At 66.4% G+C, this 17348-nt stretch overlaps 1 protein-coding gene across 2 annotated transcripts in view; it reads left to right on the top strand.

Annotated features, from left to right (window-relative positions):
* Positions 1 to 17348, top strand: part of LOC111154767 (multiple EGF like domains 6) — an 83113-nt gene that overhangs the window by 45513 nt on the left and 20252 nt on the right. For both annotated transcript variants that reach the window (XM_022514664.1, XM_022514663.1), the window contains one exon: positions 10996 to 11118. In XM_022514664.1, coding sequence (XP_022370372.1) covers positions 10996 to 11118 — 123 coding nt within the window. The remainder of the gene's footprint in view (positions 1 to 10995; positions 11119 to 17348) is intronic.

The raw sequence follows: 17348 nt of genomic DNA on the forward strand, positions 1-17348 counted from the left end.
GCCCCTCCTAGCCTTGCTGCCTGGAAGGGTGGGGGAGGTCACACCCTCCACTTCTCTCATCTGTTGCCCTGGGGTTGGGTCCCTTCCCTGAGAGTTTGTGCTCATCCTGAAGGCCCCCTCCCCCCGCCGCAGTGTCCAGTCCCCTGATTGGATTCTCCCGCCTGTGGCTCTGTCCCTCCCTGTGGAATGATGGTCGCACCTTCCCCGCCCTGGCTGGCTCTTCTCCAGGCTGCTGTGGAGGCAGGTCTGGGCTGAGCCTCCATTCCTGTCGTGCCCTGCTGCTCTGGAACCCGCTGGGCTTCTGACCCCACCCTGGCCTCAGCCGGACTCCAGAACCCCATTGACAAGCCCTCCTCGCTCCCTGCTCCTTGGGCTCTGCCCGGAGCCGCTCTGGGGATGGGGAGCTATACCAGAGCGCAGACGGCCAGACCCCAGGACTAGCACATCTTCCCTGAACAGACCACAGGGAGAGGGAGTGGGTGCTGGAGCCGGGACCTGGGGCTGGCCGGGTCAGGCTGGCTGGGTGGGGGGGCCCTTTGGACTCACTTGTCCCTCTGTATTTCAGGTGGACAGTGTCCGCCCTGGGCTCAGCCTGTGCACTCGGTGGCCTTGAGTACTTGCGGGGTGGCCGGGGGGGGGGGGGGGGGGGGGGGGGGGGGGGGCCTACAGCCCGCCCTGCCAGCTCCCAACTTGGGCACCTGGGCGGGAGCATACAGGCTGCTGGCCCGGGACACTGGCAGAGCTGGCCGACAGCCCCGTGCCCACAGCGTCCTGCACTCAGGTGTGGCCTTCAGGTGGGGGATGCGCAGCAGGAGGTGTGACCGCCAGGGCCCAGAGTCTGTGTGGGCTGTTGGGTGCAGGCCTGGCTGTGCACTTGGCCGTCCATGGACTGCTCGATTCTGGCCATCTGTCTGGGTTCCTGCTGTGGACCAGAGCCAGGCCCAGGGCTTCGGCCAGGCTCCCTGCCCAACATCCTTACCTGCCTCTGTGTCCTCAGCCTTGCACCTGCCCTGATGTCCTCTGATGGGCTGGCGGGCGCACATGTGCCCTTCCCTGCTACCTGGCCACAGGCTGGCTGGCCACCTTCTCCGGGAAAGCTCCCCATTGGTCAGTTTTGCCACCTCCTCTCCCTCGAGTACAGCGTGAGCTCCAGGGCCATCTGGGCAGTTCAGTGTCCTCCGTGAGAGCCAGGCCTTGGTGGCCGTGGCCCAGGTGGGGGCTGTCCACATCCTGGACTCAGGCACTCCCAGGGCTGGACCTGGCCTCCCCACGGCCTTTGCACGGCAGCTGGGGAGCCTGTGCCAGCTGCCAGCTGCCACAGACAGGGCCTCGTCACGTGCACACACGTGTGTGCCCACGTGAGTGGGAGGCCTCAGCCCCACTCCGGGCCAGCTCTCTGCGGGTGCCTCCCAGGCCAGACTCGGCCCCGGGCTCTCTGCTGTGGTGCCAGCGTCTGATGCCCCCCAAGCCGGCTGGTCCCCGGAGGAGAGTGTGTGGGCTGGAGGCTGCCCACCTTGGGCTCTCGGGGGGGCATGTGTGAAAGAAGAGGGACACCCCATTTCCGCCTGGCCCAGTCAGGGACAGCTGCAGTGAGGACTGGCAGCTGGGCTCTCGGAAACAGCCCTGGTTTTAATTTTCCTTCCCTCTGCTTGGGCGAGGAGTCCAGCCGGGTAATGGGTTTACCATGAGGCTGGCGCGGGGACCGGCCGGCTCCGGCTCCTGAAATCAACTCGGGCAGCAGCCTGCGGGGGGGAGGGCGTGGGGGAGGGACGGGGTCTGGCGTCCCACGTGCAGGCAGGCCGGACCGCGTGTGGCCCCAGACCAGAAACTGACCTCTGGACCTCGGGGTGGAAACAGCCAGGCAGGCGTGGGTCACCTGAGGGCCCAAAGGAGTCCGGGGGGACTACTGAGACCGCCCCTAAGGCCAATGGAAGAGGAGCCCGAGACAGAAGCCTCCTCCAGCCCCTTCCTGGCCCTTCTTTCCTGCTGCTGGGGGTCCTGTCAGGGGCTCTCTGGTCGCTGGCCTGTCCTGTTACAGTCCCTGTGCCCACTGGGACACTTGCTTGTCAATGCTCACCCCCAGGAGGAACAGAGGACCTGCCTGACTTCAGTGGGGGGTGGGGAGGGGGGAGTGAGCTGAGGTGCTGGCAGAGCCTGAGCCCGGGGCCCGAGCGTCCTGGGGCGGCCTGTCCCTGCCCCCCTTTCCTGTGAGTGGGGTCCAGTCCCCGTCCCCGCCCCCACCCAGCACTGGGGCTGCCTGTGGGTGCCCCGTGGCTGCTCCTCCAGTCTGGACCCTGCTGTGCCCGTGGACCTGCATCCTCAAGTCTGGGCGCCCAGGGATCCTGAGCAGTGACTTCTGGGGGTTTCTCCGGCGCCTCTCCTCTCTCACGCCCCTCTCCCTGCAGAGGCTTTAGCCCCTCCTGAGGCTCAGGGACCGGGGAGCGCCCAGCCCCCAGAAGACCAGGAGGGTCCAGACCCACGGTTTCCCCCTCAGGGACCAGACAGGGCGGATGCCTTGGCCTCCTCCGGTGCTGCTGGAGGGTCTGCCTGCTGCACGTCCTGACCCCCGGGACAGACACAGCACAAGTGAGGGGAGGCTCCGCCGTGCTCTGCTTCCTGCCCCCCCGCCAGTCCCCGACCCAGGAACATGTCACTTCTGCCCTGGAGCCCCATGTCAGGGTCCTGTGACAGGATGGACCCAGCCCTCAGGGAAGTGGGCTGTTTGTGGGGCGGCCCGGGCCCTCACCCCAGCCTGGGTCCTGGCGAAGGAGACCAGTGGCCGCCCAGCTGGGAAAGGAAAGCTGGAGCCGGCCTGCGGGGTGGGGGGACCGGCTCCTCCTGCTGACACAGACATTCCGAGGGGCAGAGGCGCCCAGCCCGCATTTCCGCATCGAGAAAGCATTTCCCAAACAGCTTCCAGACCCCACAGCCTCGGGCCTGGATGCGACTGGCGGCACTGCAGTGGGGGAGGGGCGGCAGGGCGGCCGTGGGCACCGTCTGCACGGCTGGTGGCGTCCCGCACTTGGCGGGCTGCTCCCTGCGCGGCCGGGCCCGAGTCCTCCTGCCGGGCCTCGTGGGGGCTGGAGGCCCAGAGCCCTCCGCGGCCCCCTGGTCCTTCCGGGGCGTACTGCTGGAGCTCATCTCATACCTCGCGTTGTCCCGGGCTGCTGCTCCCAGACTGTGCTCTGCCCTTGCCAGCCCCCGCCCCGTCCCCGCGCAGGCTGGAATGTATAGCAGTCCGCATGCCAGGGTGGAGGCCGCCCCTCGGTGGGACAAGAGGGCCTGAGCGGTGCTTCCCTGTCAGCTTATCGGGACGGGCAGGCGGCAGTGGGAGCCCCAGGGACATGGCTTTGTGGGATAGGGACTGTCCTGAGGTCCCTGGGCTCTTCTCAAGCTGGTGTGGCCAGGTTCCAGGATGCCTTCTGGGCTGTGACTTCATCCACCAGGGAGCAGGGAGGCTGGGTCCCAGGATGCTACCCCTCTGACCCTTGGCTCTGGACGCTGCCGTGGGTCTTGCTGCTTGGGCTAGGGGCAGGGATCCCATGTGTGCAGACCCGGCCAGCCGCTTGGGCTGATTCTTACGGACTCTCAGTGCAGCATTTTCTGCATTCGCTTTCCCCGTCCTCTCGCACGGCAGCCTGTGATGGTCTCCCTCGTTACAGACGGGGAGACGAGCACAGAGAGGTTTGTCCCCTTGGTAGCAATCTGGGGGCTGGGCACGGGGAGACCAGCGCCGCCCCACAGAAAGCCATGTGTGTAGTCTTAAGTTCTCCCGAAGCAACGTTAAAAAAACTAAGAAATCAGGGACATTGATATTAATGATCTATTTTACTTAATGCCACATATCCAAGTAAAACCACTTACAGGTGAAATTCATGTAAAAAGGACGAAGGCGATTCCTCACTTCTGTATCGTACCAAGAAGCTGGCGTGTTTTACAAGGACGAGTGGCCGCCCCCGTGCTCAGCGGCTGTGGGGGCTTGTGGCCCTGCCCTGGGACACAGAACAAGGCAGAGCCCTTTGCCAGGGTGGGCAGGACTTGGGGGGCTACACGAGGAGACCGAGACCAGTGCCCCCCGCTTCCTGTCTGGCTCTTCCTCCTCCCACGACCCTGGCCCTGAGAGACATCAGGGTGGGGGCTGCATGGGACTTAGGGACCCCTTGCGGGATCTCTGCAGGGCCTTCACCCCAGAAGGGCGCTCTTCTGGGTGTACCCGGGGAGTACCCCAGGCCCTGCTGCCCAGCGGTGAGGGTGACCTCGGAGTCAGAGCTCCCGATGGTATCCCTCTGCCCCTCCCTGGGACACAGAGCTTGTCTCCATGGCCTCCTGACCCCTGCCTCCTGACTGGTGGCCGCGGATGGGGGGACCCTTGGCTTCCCGTGATCACTGGTCTGTGGGGGTTGGAAAATGAGATTTACACCCCAGTGACAAAGTGCTGCTCCGTGCGGAAGGCGCCACACGGCGATCCGACAGCGTGCCCATCCGGGAAACTTACGGGAACTCCCAGGGTGAGAGGCCCGAGTTCAAGGGCTGGTGGGCTGTTCAGACGGCGGACAGGAGAGGGGCTCACCCAGGAGGCGCTGGCAGACAGGCAGGCAGGGGGCCAATGGGACGGGCCGGCCTCTGTACCGCGGGAGGGCTGGGTGAGGCGAGGTGGTGCCTCTCTCCCCGGACCTGGCCCATAGGTGGGCTGTGCAGAGTGCCGGACAGCAGGGCTTTGGCCCAGTTGTTGGCCAGGAGGTGGGGTCTGGCCTACGCAGGGTCCCCGGGTGAGACCTCAGGGGCCGGCAGGGCTTGGGGGTCAGATGCTCATGAGGCCTGTATGCCTAGGTTCTTAGGAGGCTGCCTGCTTGGGACTAAGCTGGAGCCTCAGGCTGTGCCCTCGAGCAAACTGGGGGTTCAGGGCCCTGGGGTTGGATGTGCCTCCGAGGCTCATGTAGCCGGACACCTGGGGCTCGCTGCCCTTGATAGGGAGTCCATTTTTGCTCCGACCCTCTCCCACCTGCTGCAGGGGTATAGGGACTCCCTCTGGGTGCCAGCCCCCAGCCAGGGGAGGACGCGACAGTGCAGGGAGCCGGGCCACCGCTGGGGGCTGCAGGCCTCTTCCCCCAGGTGCCTGGCTCCCACCCACCTCACACTTGGCAGACCCCGGCCCACCTAACTGTCCCTCCGAAACCCCCAGTGGCATTGCCAGGGTGGCCTTCTTTTCTGCCTGGGTGTCTTCCGTGTAGGTGTGGGAATGCATGTGCCCGCGGGCATGCATGTGCCCGCACACGTCTGTGCGGGGCGGGGGGCTGTGTGTGTCACGTGCGCATCTGCACACGCGGGTCTGTTTGTGCACGTGTCCCCGCCGGTGTGCCGGACGGTGCCTGTGTGCCTGCGCGGGTGTGGGAGCGCGCGCCGCCGGAATGCACGGGGCGAGAGGCGGTGCGAGGGGGCGGAGCGGGGGGGGCGGACCGGCGCGGCCCACGAGGGCGGGGCGGGGCGGGGGCGGCCCCAGCGCCTGGAGGATTTGGCCTTCACCTGCGGGGGGCGGAGGGAAAGCCGAGAACAAAAAGGCGCGGGGCGGGGCGCCGGGTTCAGAGCGCGCCGGGGCCGCTGGGGTGCGCGCAGCTCGCCGGCCGGCCATGCGAGCGTCCCGGGGCCGCGGGGCCCTGACGGCGCTCTGGTTCCTCGGGCTGCTGGGGGGCCTGGCGCGCGTCGCGGGCACGCACTACCGCTACCTCTGGAGGGGCTGCTGGCCGTGCCACCTGGGCCAGGCCGGCTACTCCGTGAGCGCCGGGGACCGGAGGCCAGGTGGGCGCCGGGCGGACTCTGCGCGGGGTGGGGGCGCCGGGCGGACCCTGCGCGGGGTGGGGGCGCCGGGCTCCGTCGCGGGCCCCCTTTGCACCTCTTTTGAAGCTAGCGCCGGGGCTGAGAGCGCGGAGGCTGCAGGGAGCCGGGCAGGGGCAGTGCCGCTGGCGGCCTCTTCCTCTGGGACAGGGCCCTTCCTCCCTGAGTCATCGGACCTTCCGTCCCCCCCTGACCTGGCTGTGGGGTCTGCTGACAGCCACACGGTCTCTTGACTGGAGGGAAGAGAAGTAGCCCCTTACATTTGCCTGTGGCATGGGGTGCGGGGACATTTCCCCCCCGCACTGGCGGCTCGTGGTTGGGGGCGGGTCAAGAAAGAAGACAGCTTCAAAGGAGAGCCCTCGGGTCCCTAAGCAAAGTCTGCCCTTCCAGGGTCCCTAGAGCCTGGCCCCTTGGCGGTCGTGTATGGTTGTGGCAGGTGCCATCCTTTCCATCACCTTCCCCAAGCCTTGAGTGTGTGGTCACCCCGGTGAGCTGCAGAGGGAGCCCCGAGACCCCAGCAGCTCATGGACAGTGGATACACCCTTGTCCGGGTCTGTCCTGCCTCTCCCTGCCCTTCAGATCTGGTACCCGCAGTGGGCCGCCCTCCCCGAGGGAGCGCCTCAGATGTGGGGGCCATCATCCTCGGGAACAGGAGGCGGGCCCTCCCCTCCAGACCGGCCCTGGCCCCTGAGTGTGGCTCTGTGCAGGGCACCTGGTCTTCTTGGAGGTACTGGCCCTGCTCCGCTGTCCTCTGGGCCATGTCAGCTGGGTCTCAGGCTGGGTCCCCACGGGGTGGGCAGCCCTCCTCCCACTCAGTGGCTCAACCACAGCCAGGCCGGTGCTGTCACCGTACTGCTGGTGACCGTAAGCGCCGTGAGGCAGTGTAGCCTCCAGAGGGAGGCTGTGTGAGGCTGGGCTTTGGGGAGCTCCCGCCCAGCTCGGGCCCGCGCGGCCTTGCGGAGAGGAGAGGACGAGGGCCCGTGGATGACAGGGTGATACCTCTGGGCATGAGGACCCTGGGGCATGTTTGGGGACAAGCAGGATTCTGAACTTGATAACCACGTGAGTGGCCTTCCTGATGGCGTCCCAGAGGGCCCAGGTTTCCGGGGAAGCATGCACGAGGCTTTGGAGGAAGGGGCTGATGGGGCAGAGAACGTGTTTGCAGGGGGCTGTCTGCTTGACCCGCCTGAGCCCCTGGCCCGGGAGCTGGGGGCGCCTCCATGGGCTCCCCGCGGCATCGAGACTGGCTGCCCAAGGACAACCGGGGGAGTCAGCCCGGTGTCGGCCCGGCGACGTGTCCCCGTGTGCCAGGGTGGGAGGCAGTTTCCGTCAGCAGGCCACCGAAGCTCCAGCCACACTGCTCAGCCTGGGGCGGCACCAGCATGCTCCCCGGGCTCCCGGCTGTGCCCCGTGCGGGCGTGAGCCGCACCGGATACGTGGCAGCTGGGCCTCAGGCTGCCCAGGGCCGGGGGTTGTGCTCCAGGCTCTGGTCCCCGGTTCCATGGGCTCAGCCTGGGAGGCTCGGGGCCTTCAAGCTCTCTTTCAGAGACCCCTGGGGTCGGGGGGCACCCAGGCCCCCCTCTGTGCTGTCTGCAAGAGGGATATCTTCTCTGTAGTTCCAGGGCCTGAGGTGTCAATGCCCAGTTTGGGGTGACTCAGGGCACTGGTCCCATGGCAGGAAGCACCCTGTGAGGGCAAGTGTTGGCTGGAGAGAGCAGGCCCGTGGGACCAGCCCCGGGGAGGGCATCTGGCCCCCAGAGAGCACAGGGGAACTCACTGGGGGGCGGGGGGGCAGGAGGCCGGGCTGGACAGAGGCCCCGTGTCTCCCCATCTCTTTCTCCCTGATGTCCTGTCCCCACCTTTAAGGGCCTCGTGATGACTGTGGGCCCACCTGCCAAGTCCCTTTAGCTGGCGAGGCTCCAGGGATTAGACTGCGGACCCTTTTAGGGGCCGTTACTCAGCTGACCCTGCTCTCCTTAAAGACACTGAGCCTGTGGCTCTCAGTCCCAGCCATACCCGCCGGGTCAGCTGCTGCAGGTGGCTGGAATCGGCGGAGGACAGCGACCCCCACGTGGCCGACTCGGGAGCCGGGCAGGCAGGGTGAGGGACGCGGGTCCTGCATGGCTTCCTGAAGGTCGGTCTCCTCCTCGAAGGGGCCCCGGTAGGAGGTCAGGTGGCCGCGTGCCCGGCTGCTCTTCCGCAGGCCTCCCTTGCCCGGAGGGCTGAAGGGGAGGCCTCAGGCTCTTCAGCCTTGAGCTGCCTGCTGCGCCCCTATGCCCGCGCGGCTGACAGTGCCCCGGGGGCCCTGGAAGAGGTGTCTGAGCTGGGCCACGGCTCACAGACGCTGTCCCCGCCGGGGCCGGGTCGCCAATCACCAGGGAGGGCAGGTCCGGGGGCCACTGGAGAGCTTGGGGCTGCCGTCCGTGTGCCAGCCCCTCCCAGCGGGGCCGCTGTGGGAGATGGCTTGCAGACGTGGCCCTGTGCGTCTTAGCAAGGAGCAGGCTTTCTGTCCGCTGGTGTGGACACTTGAGTCTGAATGTTCCTGTGCGGGCAGCAGGGGGGCCCAAAGAACAGTGGTCACATGGGCAGGGGTGGGAGCCAGGCCGGAGGCCCCAGCCGTCAGGGCCGCCCAGCTGGAGGGACCCTGCTGGCTGACGGCGGCCTCCTGCCTGTGCCTCCCCCGAGTGCTTCGTCCCAGACTGTCCATTTGCTGTCCTTGTGGCCCAAAGGGCTGCTGGGCTGGCCGAGGGGTTGACGCTGTCCTGGGTTCCCCTTGTGTCCCAGACAGCTTGCTCAGACCTGCCTGGGAGCTGCTGGAGGATCTGGCCGCCCAGCCAAGTGTCCGAGCAGCCTCTCCCCCAGCTGGGGTCTGGAGTGAGCCGAGCGTGATTATGAGCTGCTGGCCGAGAGCAGGGTACCCGGAAGCCAGTGTCCCTGCCCACCAGCACTCCCGGCCCCAGGGCCACATCAGGAGCAGCCACTGGAATGGTGCCTGGCAGGGTTGGTCTGGACGCTGAGGCTGCCGTCCACCCCACCACCCCCACAGACTACACATACCTGGCATGTCTTCCCTGAAGTTTCGCTAAGCACCTACTATGTGCCTGGGGCCACGTCCCCCACGGTCGCATCTTTACCTCCTCTCTGAGCCCCCGTGGGGGGTTGCCCGCACCTCCCTTCCAACCACTTGCCACCCAGCTGACTCTCCCGCAAGAGGGCCCTGGGTCCCTCTGTCCCCTACCCTCCTGGGGACTCTGCTGGGGCCCTTTGACCTCTGCCTTCAGGCTTCTTCCCGAGAACCACCCGTGTCCATCCTGAGAAAGCTCCAGGCTGCCGCGGGCAGAAGAGAGCCTCCCTGTGTCTTTGGGCCTCTCCCCAAGGCGCTCGGCACGGCCCTGGGGGTCTCCTCAGGCTGACCCGGTCTGTGTCTGCAGCAGAGGCCCTGGCCTCCTGGAGTTGGTTGGGTGTCATTTCTGGGGCTCCAGGTCTGTCCTCCGCATGTGGGCTGGCGGCGCGGCTCCCGTGTGTGTGGGAAGCACAAGCTGGTGGGTGGGCGCGGGGGATGGCCAGGGGGAGCCTCGCCCTGATGCCCACCTTTGGCACCCTTCACAGGCGGCCTCAGATGGCTGGCATTTTAGGAGAATGGAAGCTGAGCGTTTTCACGGGAGGGAACCAGAGGCTGGAGTCATGCCTAGTCGATGTCAGAGTGGAGCGTCTGTGTGTCTGTCTCCCTGCATTTGTGGTTGGGGAGGCTGGCGTCTGAGAAATGTGGACTGGCCTGAGGCCCGGCATGGGCTTCCAGCCCTGTGCCTGGTGTCCTGGGGGCCCCCGTGTCTGCAGCAGCTCCCTCCCTCGGTCTCCGGGTCTCCCACACAGTTGTGTCCCTCCTGGCGTTAACCATGCACACAGGTGTCTCAGCAGCCTGTTCTGACCACTTCCGTCGCTGCCCAGCCTCCTCGGGGGCCCGGGTTGGTGGACGGAAGTCTGGAGGGAGGGATGAGAGGTAAGGGCAGCTCCCAACTTCCCCGTGTCTCTGAGTTCCTGCAGGAGGAGGTGACCCTCCTGGGGTGCAGGCCCGCGGGCACCCGGCTCTGGGGAGGGTCTTCCTGCTTCTCCAGGTCTTAGCTGGGCTCCTGGGGTGGCCCCCCAGGGCCTTTGGGCTGGCCTCATCCACTCCTGGTTAGCACTTTCTCTGTGGCCTGGGGTGCTGTGGGCATGTGTGCTGCTCTGGTGGCTGGTGGTCTCGGATGGAAGGTGTTCTCCCAGCAGTGCCTGGGACCTCCATGACGTCCTGTCCTGGGGATGTTGCTGGTGGTCTCCCCTCCCTCTGGCATGGGGAGGCCCCCAGGAGACCCAGGCAGATATCACCCACGTTAGTTTCCCGGGACCAAAACAAATACAACAGTAGACGTTGATCCTCTGACTGTTTTGGAGGCTGGAAGTTCAACATCAAGGTGCCAGCAGCTCCCTCCAAAACCCCCAGGGGAGACCCTTCCTTCTCTCGTCCTTCCAGCCTCTTGTGACCCCACCTGGTTCCTAGGCTGTGGCCACCTCATTCCAACCTCTGCCTCCCCGCGTGTCTCCTTTGGGGACCCTGGTTGCTGGATGTGCCTCACCCCATCCAGCGTGGGTAACTAATTGCGTCTGCCTCTGAAGGTCACGCTCTGAGGCTCTGCATGGATGTGAATTTGGGGGGATGCTGTTCAAGCCTCCTCTCCCCTAGCCAGAGCCCGAACAAAGGCATCTCGTGCATTACTGGCTTTTCCTTTTGGGCTCACGGGTCCCAGAGAAGCAGCTGGCCCTGTCCTGAAAGTATTTCCGGATCTGGACCTTCGGGGTAGAGCACGAGCTCCAGGTTCAGTCTCAAAAGGCCTGAGAAGCTGCCCCCCCCCAGCCCAGTGCCCTCTGCAGCCGCTGCCTTGTCCAGACCACTGCTCCCTGTGTTGTGTCTGACCCCCAGGGCTCCCCACGTTCTGGCCACCCCGAGGTGGTGGCTCTTTCCCCCCAAGCAGGCTGGCTGGGTGTGAGGGAGGGGCCCTGCCTTCTCCCCACTCTGCTCCAGTAAGCGTGGGCTCGGAGCGCGGGCACCTGAGCGGGGTTCCGCTGTGAGGGCGCCTGGATCGGGGTCCCTGGGGCGGCTAACCCTTGGCCCGTGTCCCTGTCCAGATGTGGATGAGTGCCAAGTGCACAACGGCGGCTGTCAGCACAGATGTGTGAACACACCAGGCTCTTACCTCTGCGAGTGCAAGCCCGGGTTCCGGCTCCACGCGGACGGCAGGACCTGCTTGGGTAAGTGCCCGGCTGCCCCCCACCCGGGCTCTGTGCCACCTCCCCGCCTGGGTTCCTGGCCTCAGTGGTGCCCCCACCATCCTGGCTGGGCCCACCGGGGTGGGGCGGGGGTCCCCATCCTCCTGAACCTGCTCAGGGGCTTGTCCTGCTGCGTGTGTGCTTCCCCTTGGGGCCCTGGCTGGCCTGTCGTGGGGCAGTGCGCCCTCCTGAGTCCCCAGGGCCTGGCTCCTCCATGCTGAGGCCTGTGACCCTGGGGTGCAGAGGCCATGTTCCTGGGGTTCCTCTCTCGACTTGGGGAGGAGCCCTTGGGCCAGCACTCTCTGGAGGGCTCTCTCAGCTGAAGCTGTGGTGCTGGGTCAGCAGGGGCCCAGGGCCCGGGGACCAAACTTGGGGGTGACTTCGGTGCGGGCTGGGTGGGGGCGGCTGGTGAGGGCAGGGGAGGGCCAGCATGAGGCCATTCTTGGCCTACAGAACTGGGGTTCCTGGGCCCTGGTCCCCCCACCCCGGCCTTGGGAAGCTTAGGGGGTTGGGCTGTGGCAGGTCGGGAAGAGGGAGCCGAGAAGCAGGACCCTGACCCGCACTTCCTCTGCAGGGCCTTTGTCTGTGGGGACTAGACTTGTTGGAGGTGCCCTGGCCACAGCGTGCTGTCCCTGCAAGCATGGAGGGCTGCCGGGGCGAGGGGACGGTGCCGGGTGCCTGCTGCGGTGGAGGGTGGAGGGGCTGCAGGCCGGGGGCTGGTGCTGAGCCCTCCGCTCGCTGCCCCCCCGCCTTGCCCCTCTCCTGCCTGGCTCTGGACGCAGGGGCCCAGGGCCTGGGGCTGCTGTGTCTGGGAGGCCATGTGATGGTCATTCTCGGGGGGCTGGTGCGGGACTCCCCTCGTTTCCCGGAGATGCGGAGTGGGCCCGGCAGGCTGCGAGTGGCCTCATTCCTGCACGCTGTGCTGCGATGTGGCAGGGCGGCCCGCCAGCCCCGGGGGGCCCTCCGGGCACACACACTCTCACATGTCCGGGCGCCGCTCGGGGAGGGAGGCAGCTGCTCCGCCGTTTCTCCGGGTCGGGAAGTGGAAACAGATGTGGGAAGTGTTGTAATGTGCTTCCAGACAGACCCAGTGGGGGTTGCGGCCCCCAGTTGGGGGTTGGGGGGGGGACTTCTGGGAGCCTCCTGGTTCCCCCAGGCTCCTGGACATCCCGGAGACGTGTGTCCCTGGGGCCCGGGCCATGGTGGGCTGGGCTCGGCCTGGGGGGTGCCCACTGTCCCCTCCCTGCTGGGCGCTCCCCCATGAGGGGCCTGGGGCTGGGACACCCCCCCCCACGTCTCTCTGGTCTCCCCATCTGCTGGTGATGCTTCCCTGAGGTGCCTGATGGCAGGAATGCCCGCTGGTGTTGGGTGAACAGCAGGCAAAGGCAGGGGCGCCTTCCTGGCCATGGAGGGACAGGTCTTGGCCTCGGAGAGTGTCCTTCAGCTGCTAGCTGCGGGAGGCCTGGAGGGGCGCCCCTCGTTCTTGCCCCGGCCCCCAGCCCACCCCGGCTGGCCGGAGCTCTTCCCGGGCGCCCTCCCCGCCTGTGCTCCAGGTGCAGAGGTCTCCGTCTGTGGCATTGGCTTATCTCAAACATCTCTTCGGGGTCTGCCGCCAGGGCTCCTGGGCATGGTCTGCACAGCCTGGCAGGAGGCTGCTGGGACCTCACGGTTGCTCGGTGGGCAGCCCCAACACCGTGCTCCCAGGCCGGCCCCCCGCTCTCTCGGAGCTGGTGCCCACCTCTTGGCTGCTTCCCGTTGCTGGGAGTGGTTTCCTCAAGGCTGTTGTTGGGCCTCCCCCTCTCGACTGGAACCCCCAGCAGGACGTGCTCGGTGCCCCACTTACCTGCACACGTCTGGCTCTTTTTGGTGGCTTCCTTGTACCGGGAGCTCCCGGGAGCTGAAGCGTTGCTAGGGTGCAGGCCAGGGCCCAGGGCCCCCCGGGGGGTGGGGTCTGGAGTTGGGGTGGGTGTGTCAGGCTTGGTCCCCTGGGAGCTGCCCTTTCTGGAGGGGCCTGGGCCTTGCTGAGAAACTTCCGGAGTGGACAGGCCTCCCCAGGGAGCGTCTTCGCAGGCAGAGTGGAAAGTGTTTGATCTTCTCGCTAATGCACCCCTTTTGGTGTCTGGGGGACCTGCCCAGCCTCAGCGTGTCCTTGGGTGGGCGGGCAGGGACGAGCAGCTTCCAGGTGGGGGCCTGGTGGAGGGCAGTGCTGGACCCTCCACGGGCTCTGAGTGGGGGAGCTGGACTTCCTGCCACTGAGAACTGTGGGGGGCCTGTCCCCTCTGCTCTGGGATTCCCAGGGTACAGGACACGGGGAGAAGCTGGGCCTTCTCTAACTGAGGTTTACGGGGCGCCCTCGGAGCTCAGACCACCCTGGGCTACAGGATGCTCACAGGGGGAATTGGGATAGGAATCCCGCGCTCCCAGCGGGGCCCAGCTGCACAGCTGGAATACAGCTGCTCTGGAACCCCTCCCTGGGGCCTGCTGGGAGCCTCTTCTGGGGGAGGGGTGCCGGGAGCTCCCCTCGGACTTTGCAGCCTGGCAGAAAACAGCCCCAGGCACCCACTCCCGTCCAGCAGCTGGGAGTAAGAATTACCGAGAGAGCTGGAGGTTGGGGTGGAGAAGGAGCTCCCCCTGCAATATGACTGTCGTTCCTGTGATGCCATGTCACGGGGTCCTGAGGGATGTCGGAAGTCCTCAAAGGCACATTCGAGTGGGGGCCTTGAAACACTGTGGAACTTGCCTCCGGGGCAGGGAGAGGACAGGAAATGCACAGCTTTCTCCCATCTCTCCTTTCTAGAAGGTCTGATGAAAATAAAACACAAAAAGGTTTCCATTCTTCCAAAAGAGAATTTGCAAGAAGGACTTCACCATCAGCCCGAAGTCCCGGAGCACCACCCACTTAGCCTGGGCCCCGGAGAAGGGGGCGTAGCCTGGCATCTGGCATCATGGGACTCTCCATGGCCAGGGAGCCTTCGTGGATGTGTCCTCCAGCCTTGGGGTTGGGAAGAGCAGGGCCTAGTGTTAGTCTGCCCTGCTTGTCACTCTCGGGCCACGGAGCTGGCCTCTCTCCTTTCCCGACTCGGGGCTTAGGGCCTGCAAGTGGTTTGATCAGGGGACGTGTTTAGGGAGGGTGTTCTTGCTTCTCTGTGACGTTTCGAGGAGATCCAGCCCGCGAATCCATGGAGAGCCGCTGCTGGGCACTTTAACACTTGGGCCTGGGAAGCCCACTTCCCCTGGGCAGCTGTCCTGTGGTCCCTTCTGGATCCTGCTCTTGGACGTGGATGCTTCTCCACATCCCCTTAGGCAAGTAGGACCTCAGGGGGTCCCTGTGATATCACCCTCCAGTAGCGGGTCCCGTGTGATGCCCTGGGCCAACCACTTGGAAGACCTGGGCTCTCCATCCTCCCCCACAACCTTGGCCTCTGCCCCTATGGCCTTTCGGACCCCTGCCCCCCCCCAATTGTGCTGGCAGCATGCACTCCCCACCCCCTTCACCAGTAACTAGATGTCCTGGTTCCCTCTCCTAGGAGTCCCATGGGCCCATGGTGCCCAAGGTGTGGGGGAGGGGCTCCCCAGCTCTGCCTTTCCCTGGGCCTTGGGGCAGTCTCTTTCCCAGCCAGGCCAGGGTGTCTCCCAGTGAGGGGGCAGGGAGGGGGAGTCCCCAGGGAGGCCGCGTGGCCCCGCTGGAGGCCCCAGGCAGCAGGAAGGTGGAAATCTCCAGGCTAGTCTCCAGGCCCATCCCCGCAGAGTTGTGCCGTTCTGAGAACGTTCTCCAGCGGCCCCCAACCCCCAACCCCGCAGGCTGTGGCTGCTAGAAGTCGCCTTCCTAGCCTCGAGGGGCCCGTGGGTCTGGTTGGGGCTGCTGGAAGGGCAGCCCCGCCCCTGGGACGCCCCGGGATGCTGCGGCTTTGCTCAAGCCCAGGAGCCCAGCGATGAGCCTCCCAGCGCCCGGGGGCGACGGGATGGTCCTGCTCCAGCCCAGGGGAGCCGGGGCAGTGGTCAGAGCCCGGGCTGGATGAGGACAACCAGCAGGGAAGCAAGGGCAGCTGGGGCCGTGCAGCGGGACGGGCTGGAGCCAGGTGTGGGGTCCGGCGGCTAAGCTGCAGGAACAGCCTGTGTGTCACACCTTTGCTTTACCCCGAGGTGGGAGGTGTGGGCCGGCGGTCGGCACGGCCTGGGTCCTGCCCCCCGCCCCCGCCCCCGTGGCTGTCTGTCCCTGGCTCGGACTCCAGAGTGGTGGCGGCTGGTGGGTGTGTGGTCTGTGACGAGGCTGGCCCAGCCCCTGTCACGGGGGGGGGGGGGGGGGGGGGGGCGGCCACTTGCAGAGCTGCATTTCCTCATGGCCGCCTGCCATGCGGGAGCCCCAGCCCGGGGTCGGGGAGCAGGACGGCACGCACACGGCCGAGGAGCTGGCCACCCCTGCCTGGAGGGATGGGGTGGGCAGAGCCCGAGTGAGTCTCCCCTTCTGCCCTGCCATGCTGGCCTTGTGCCCAACAGAGGGCTTTCCAGAAGGAAGGACCCTGTGGGTGGCCTCTGGCCACATGTGGTGGGAGGCTCTTGGGACCTAGAAACCAAGCCAGTCCGAGGGCCGTAATTACCAAACCCCGTGAAGGCAGCGGGGACCAGAGCCGCCCCAGCCTGCCCAGAAACCACGGGGCTGGGTGTGGAGGCAGCTGCAGAGCCGGCCGGCGGCCTCGGCGTGCTGCTCACAGCAGTGCCCTCCCGCGGGTGGCCGGCCGGGCAGAGTCGCCGCCCACCGCCCCACCTGCCGCCCCACCTCCGAGTCACTGGGATGCCCCCGGGTCCAAGTCCGTGCTCAGGTCTCCGGGCTGCCCCCATGCCTGCACCCGCAGAGACCCTAACCCCTAACCCTTCCCCCTTCTCCCCCGCCCCATGTCCCTGCCTCCAGCTCAAGTAGCCCCAGCGCCTTGGTGAGTGGACGCCTTGCCTGCAGGCCCCTGGGTGGTGGCGGCCTCTGCTGGCAGGGGGCAGGCTTGCAGCCCAGCTCCTGGAAGCCGCCTGCATCTGGGGCTGGAGCCGGGGGTCCCGGAAGGCCCAGAGGGAAGGTCTGTCAGCTCGGGGCGCTGTAACAGGTCCCTCCACAGAGTGGCTTGAAGAACAGAAATTTATTTTCTCGCTGCTCTGGAGGCGGGAAGTTCCAGATCACGGTGCTGGCCAGTGGGTCGGCTGGTGGGGGGCCCCCTTCCTGGCAGCCCGTCTTCCCGTGGCCTCCTGCATGGGAGAGAGAGACGCAGAGATACAGAGATCTCACGTCCCTTCTCATAAGGACACAGGTTCTGCTGGATCAGGGCGGCACCTTTATGACCTCATAAAACCTAACGTTTCTCCATGAAAGCTCCGCCTCCGAGTTCATTCACATCGGGGGTTCAATTCTAGGGGTACGCCAGTAAATCTCGGAGGGCCGCGAGCACGCGCCCCGGACCTCCTGTTTCTGCCAGGCTCTCAGCTTTGCTGCAGGTCCGAGCGGGGTACCGATCGGCGGGAGTGCCTGGGCTGGGACGTGGATTCCACGGCTGGGTTTTGAAGTGACCCAAGGGGCCTGGAACCTCCCCACCAGCTCTGGGCACTGGCCACACCCAAGCCGGCCCCTCCCTGAGCTGCACAGCCCAGTGCCCGAGAAAAATCTGTGTCGATGAGCTTTCCGGGAGCCCGTGGCCCGGGTGTGCTATATGACACGGGGCTTGGCTCCCCGTGTACACAGCTTGGGAACATCGGGAGGTTAGGACTCGTTCGGCATAGCACGGGAGGGAGCCTGGGCCCCTCTGCTTGCCGCCTCCCCGCCTCAACCCAGTGATTTCTCCCCCCAGTGCTGCCCTGGGCCAGGTGCCTGATTGTCCCTGGGCCTGACTTGGGGGCTTAGCCTGGCAGGGGTGGCTCCTGGGCCCTCCTGGGTCCTCCTCCCTGTCCTGCCGGCCCCCCTGCCCTGTGCTCCATGACCCTCTCTCTGTGTGCCTGTCCCACCCTGTCAGGCGGAGCACTGGTGCCCGTGATGAGTCTCGAGCGGGGATGCTGCTGGAGTCGTGAACCCAAACAGCCCGGGACTGGGGGGGCTCAGCTCATGCTCGGAAACGTCTGAGTGATGGCGGTGGCTGAAATGGAGTGTGTAGGCACGGATTCAGGGGTGGCAGCTGGGGAAGGGGCTTCGCGGCTGGGGGACAGCAGACAGTGGCTGCCCTGCCGGCCTTGCTTGG

This window comes from Enhydra lutris, unplaced genomic scaffold (genome assembly GCF_002288905.1).
Source record: "Enhydra lutris kenyoni isolate GAN:26980312 unplaced genomic scaffold, ASM228890v2 scaffoldscaffold38, whole genome shotgun sequence".
In the NCBI taxonomy this organism is placed as follows: Eukaryota; Metazoa; Chordata; class Mammalia; order Carnivora; family Mustelidae; genus Enhydra; species Enhydra lutris.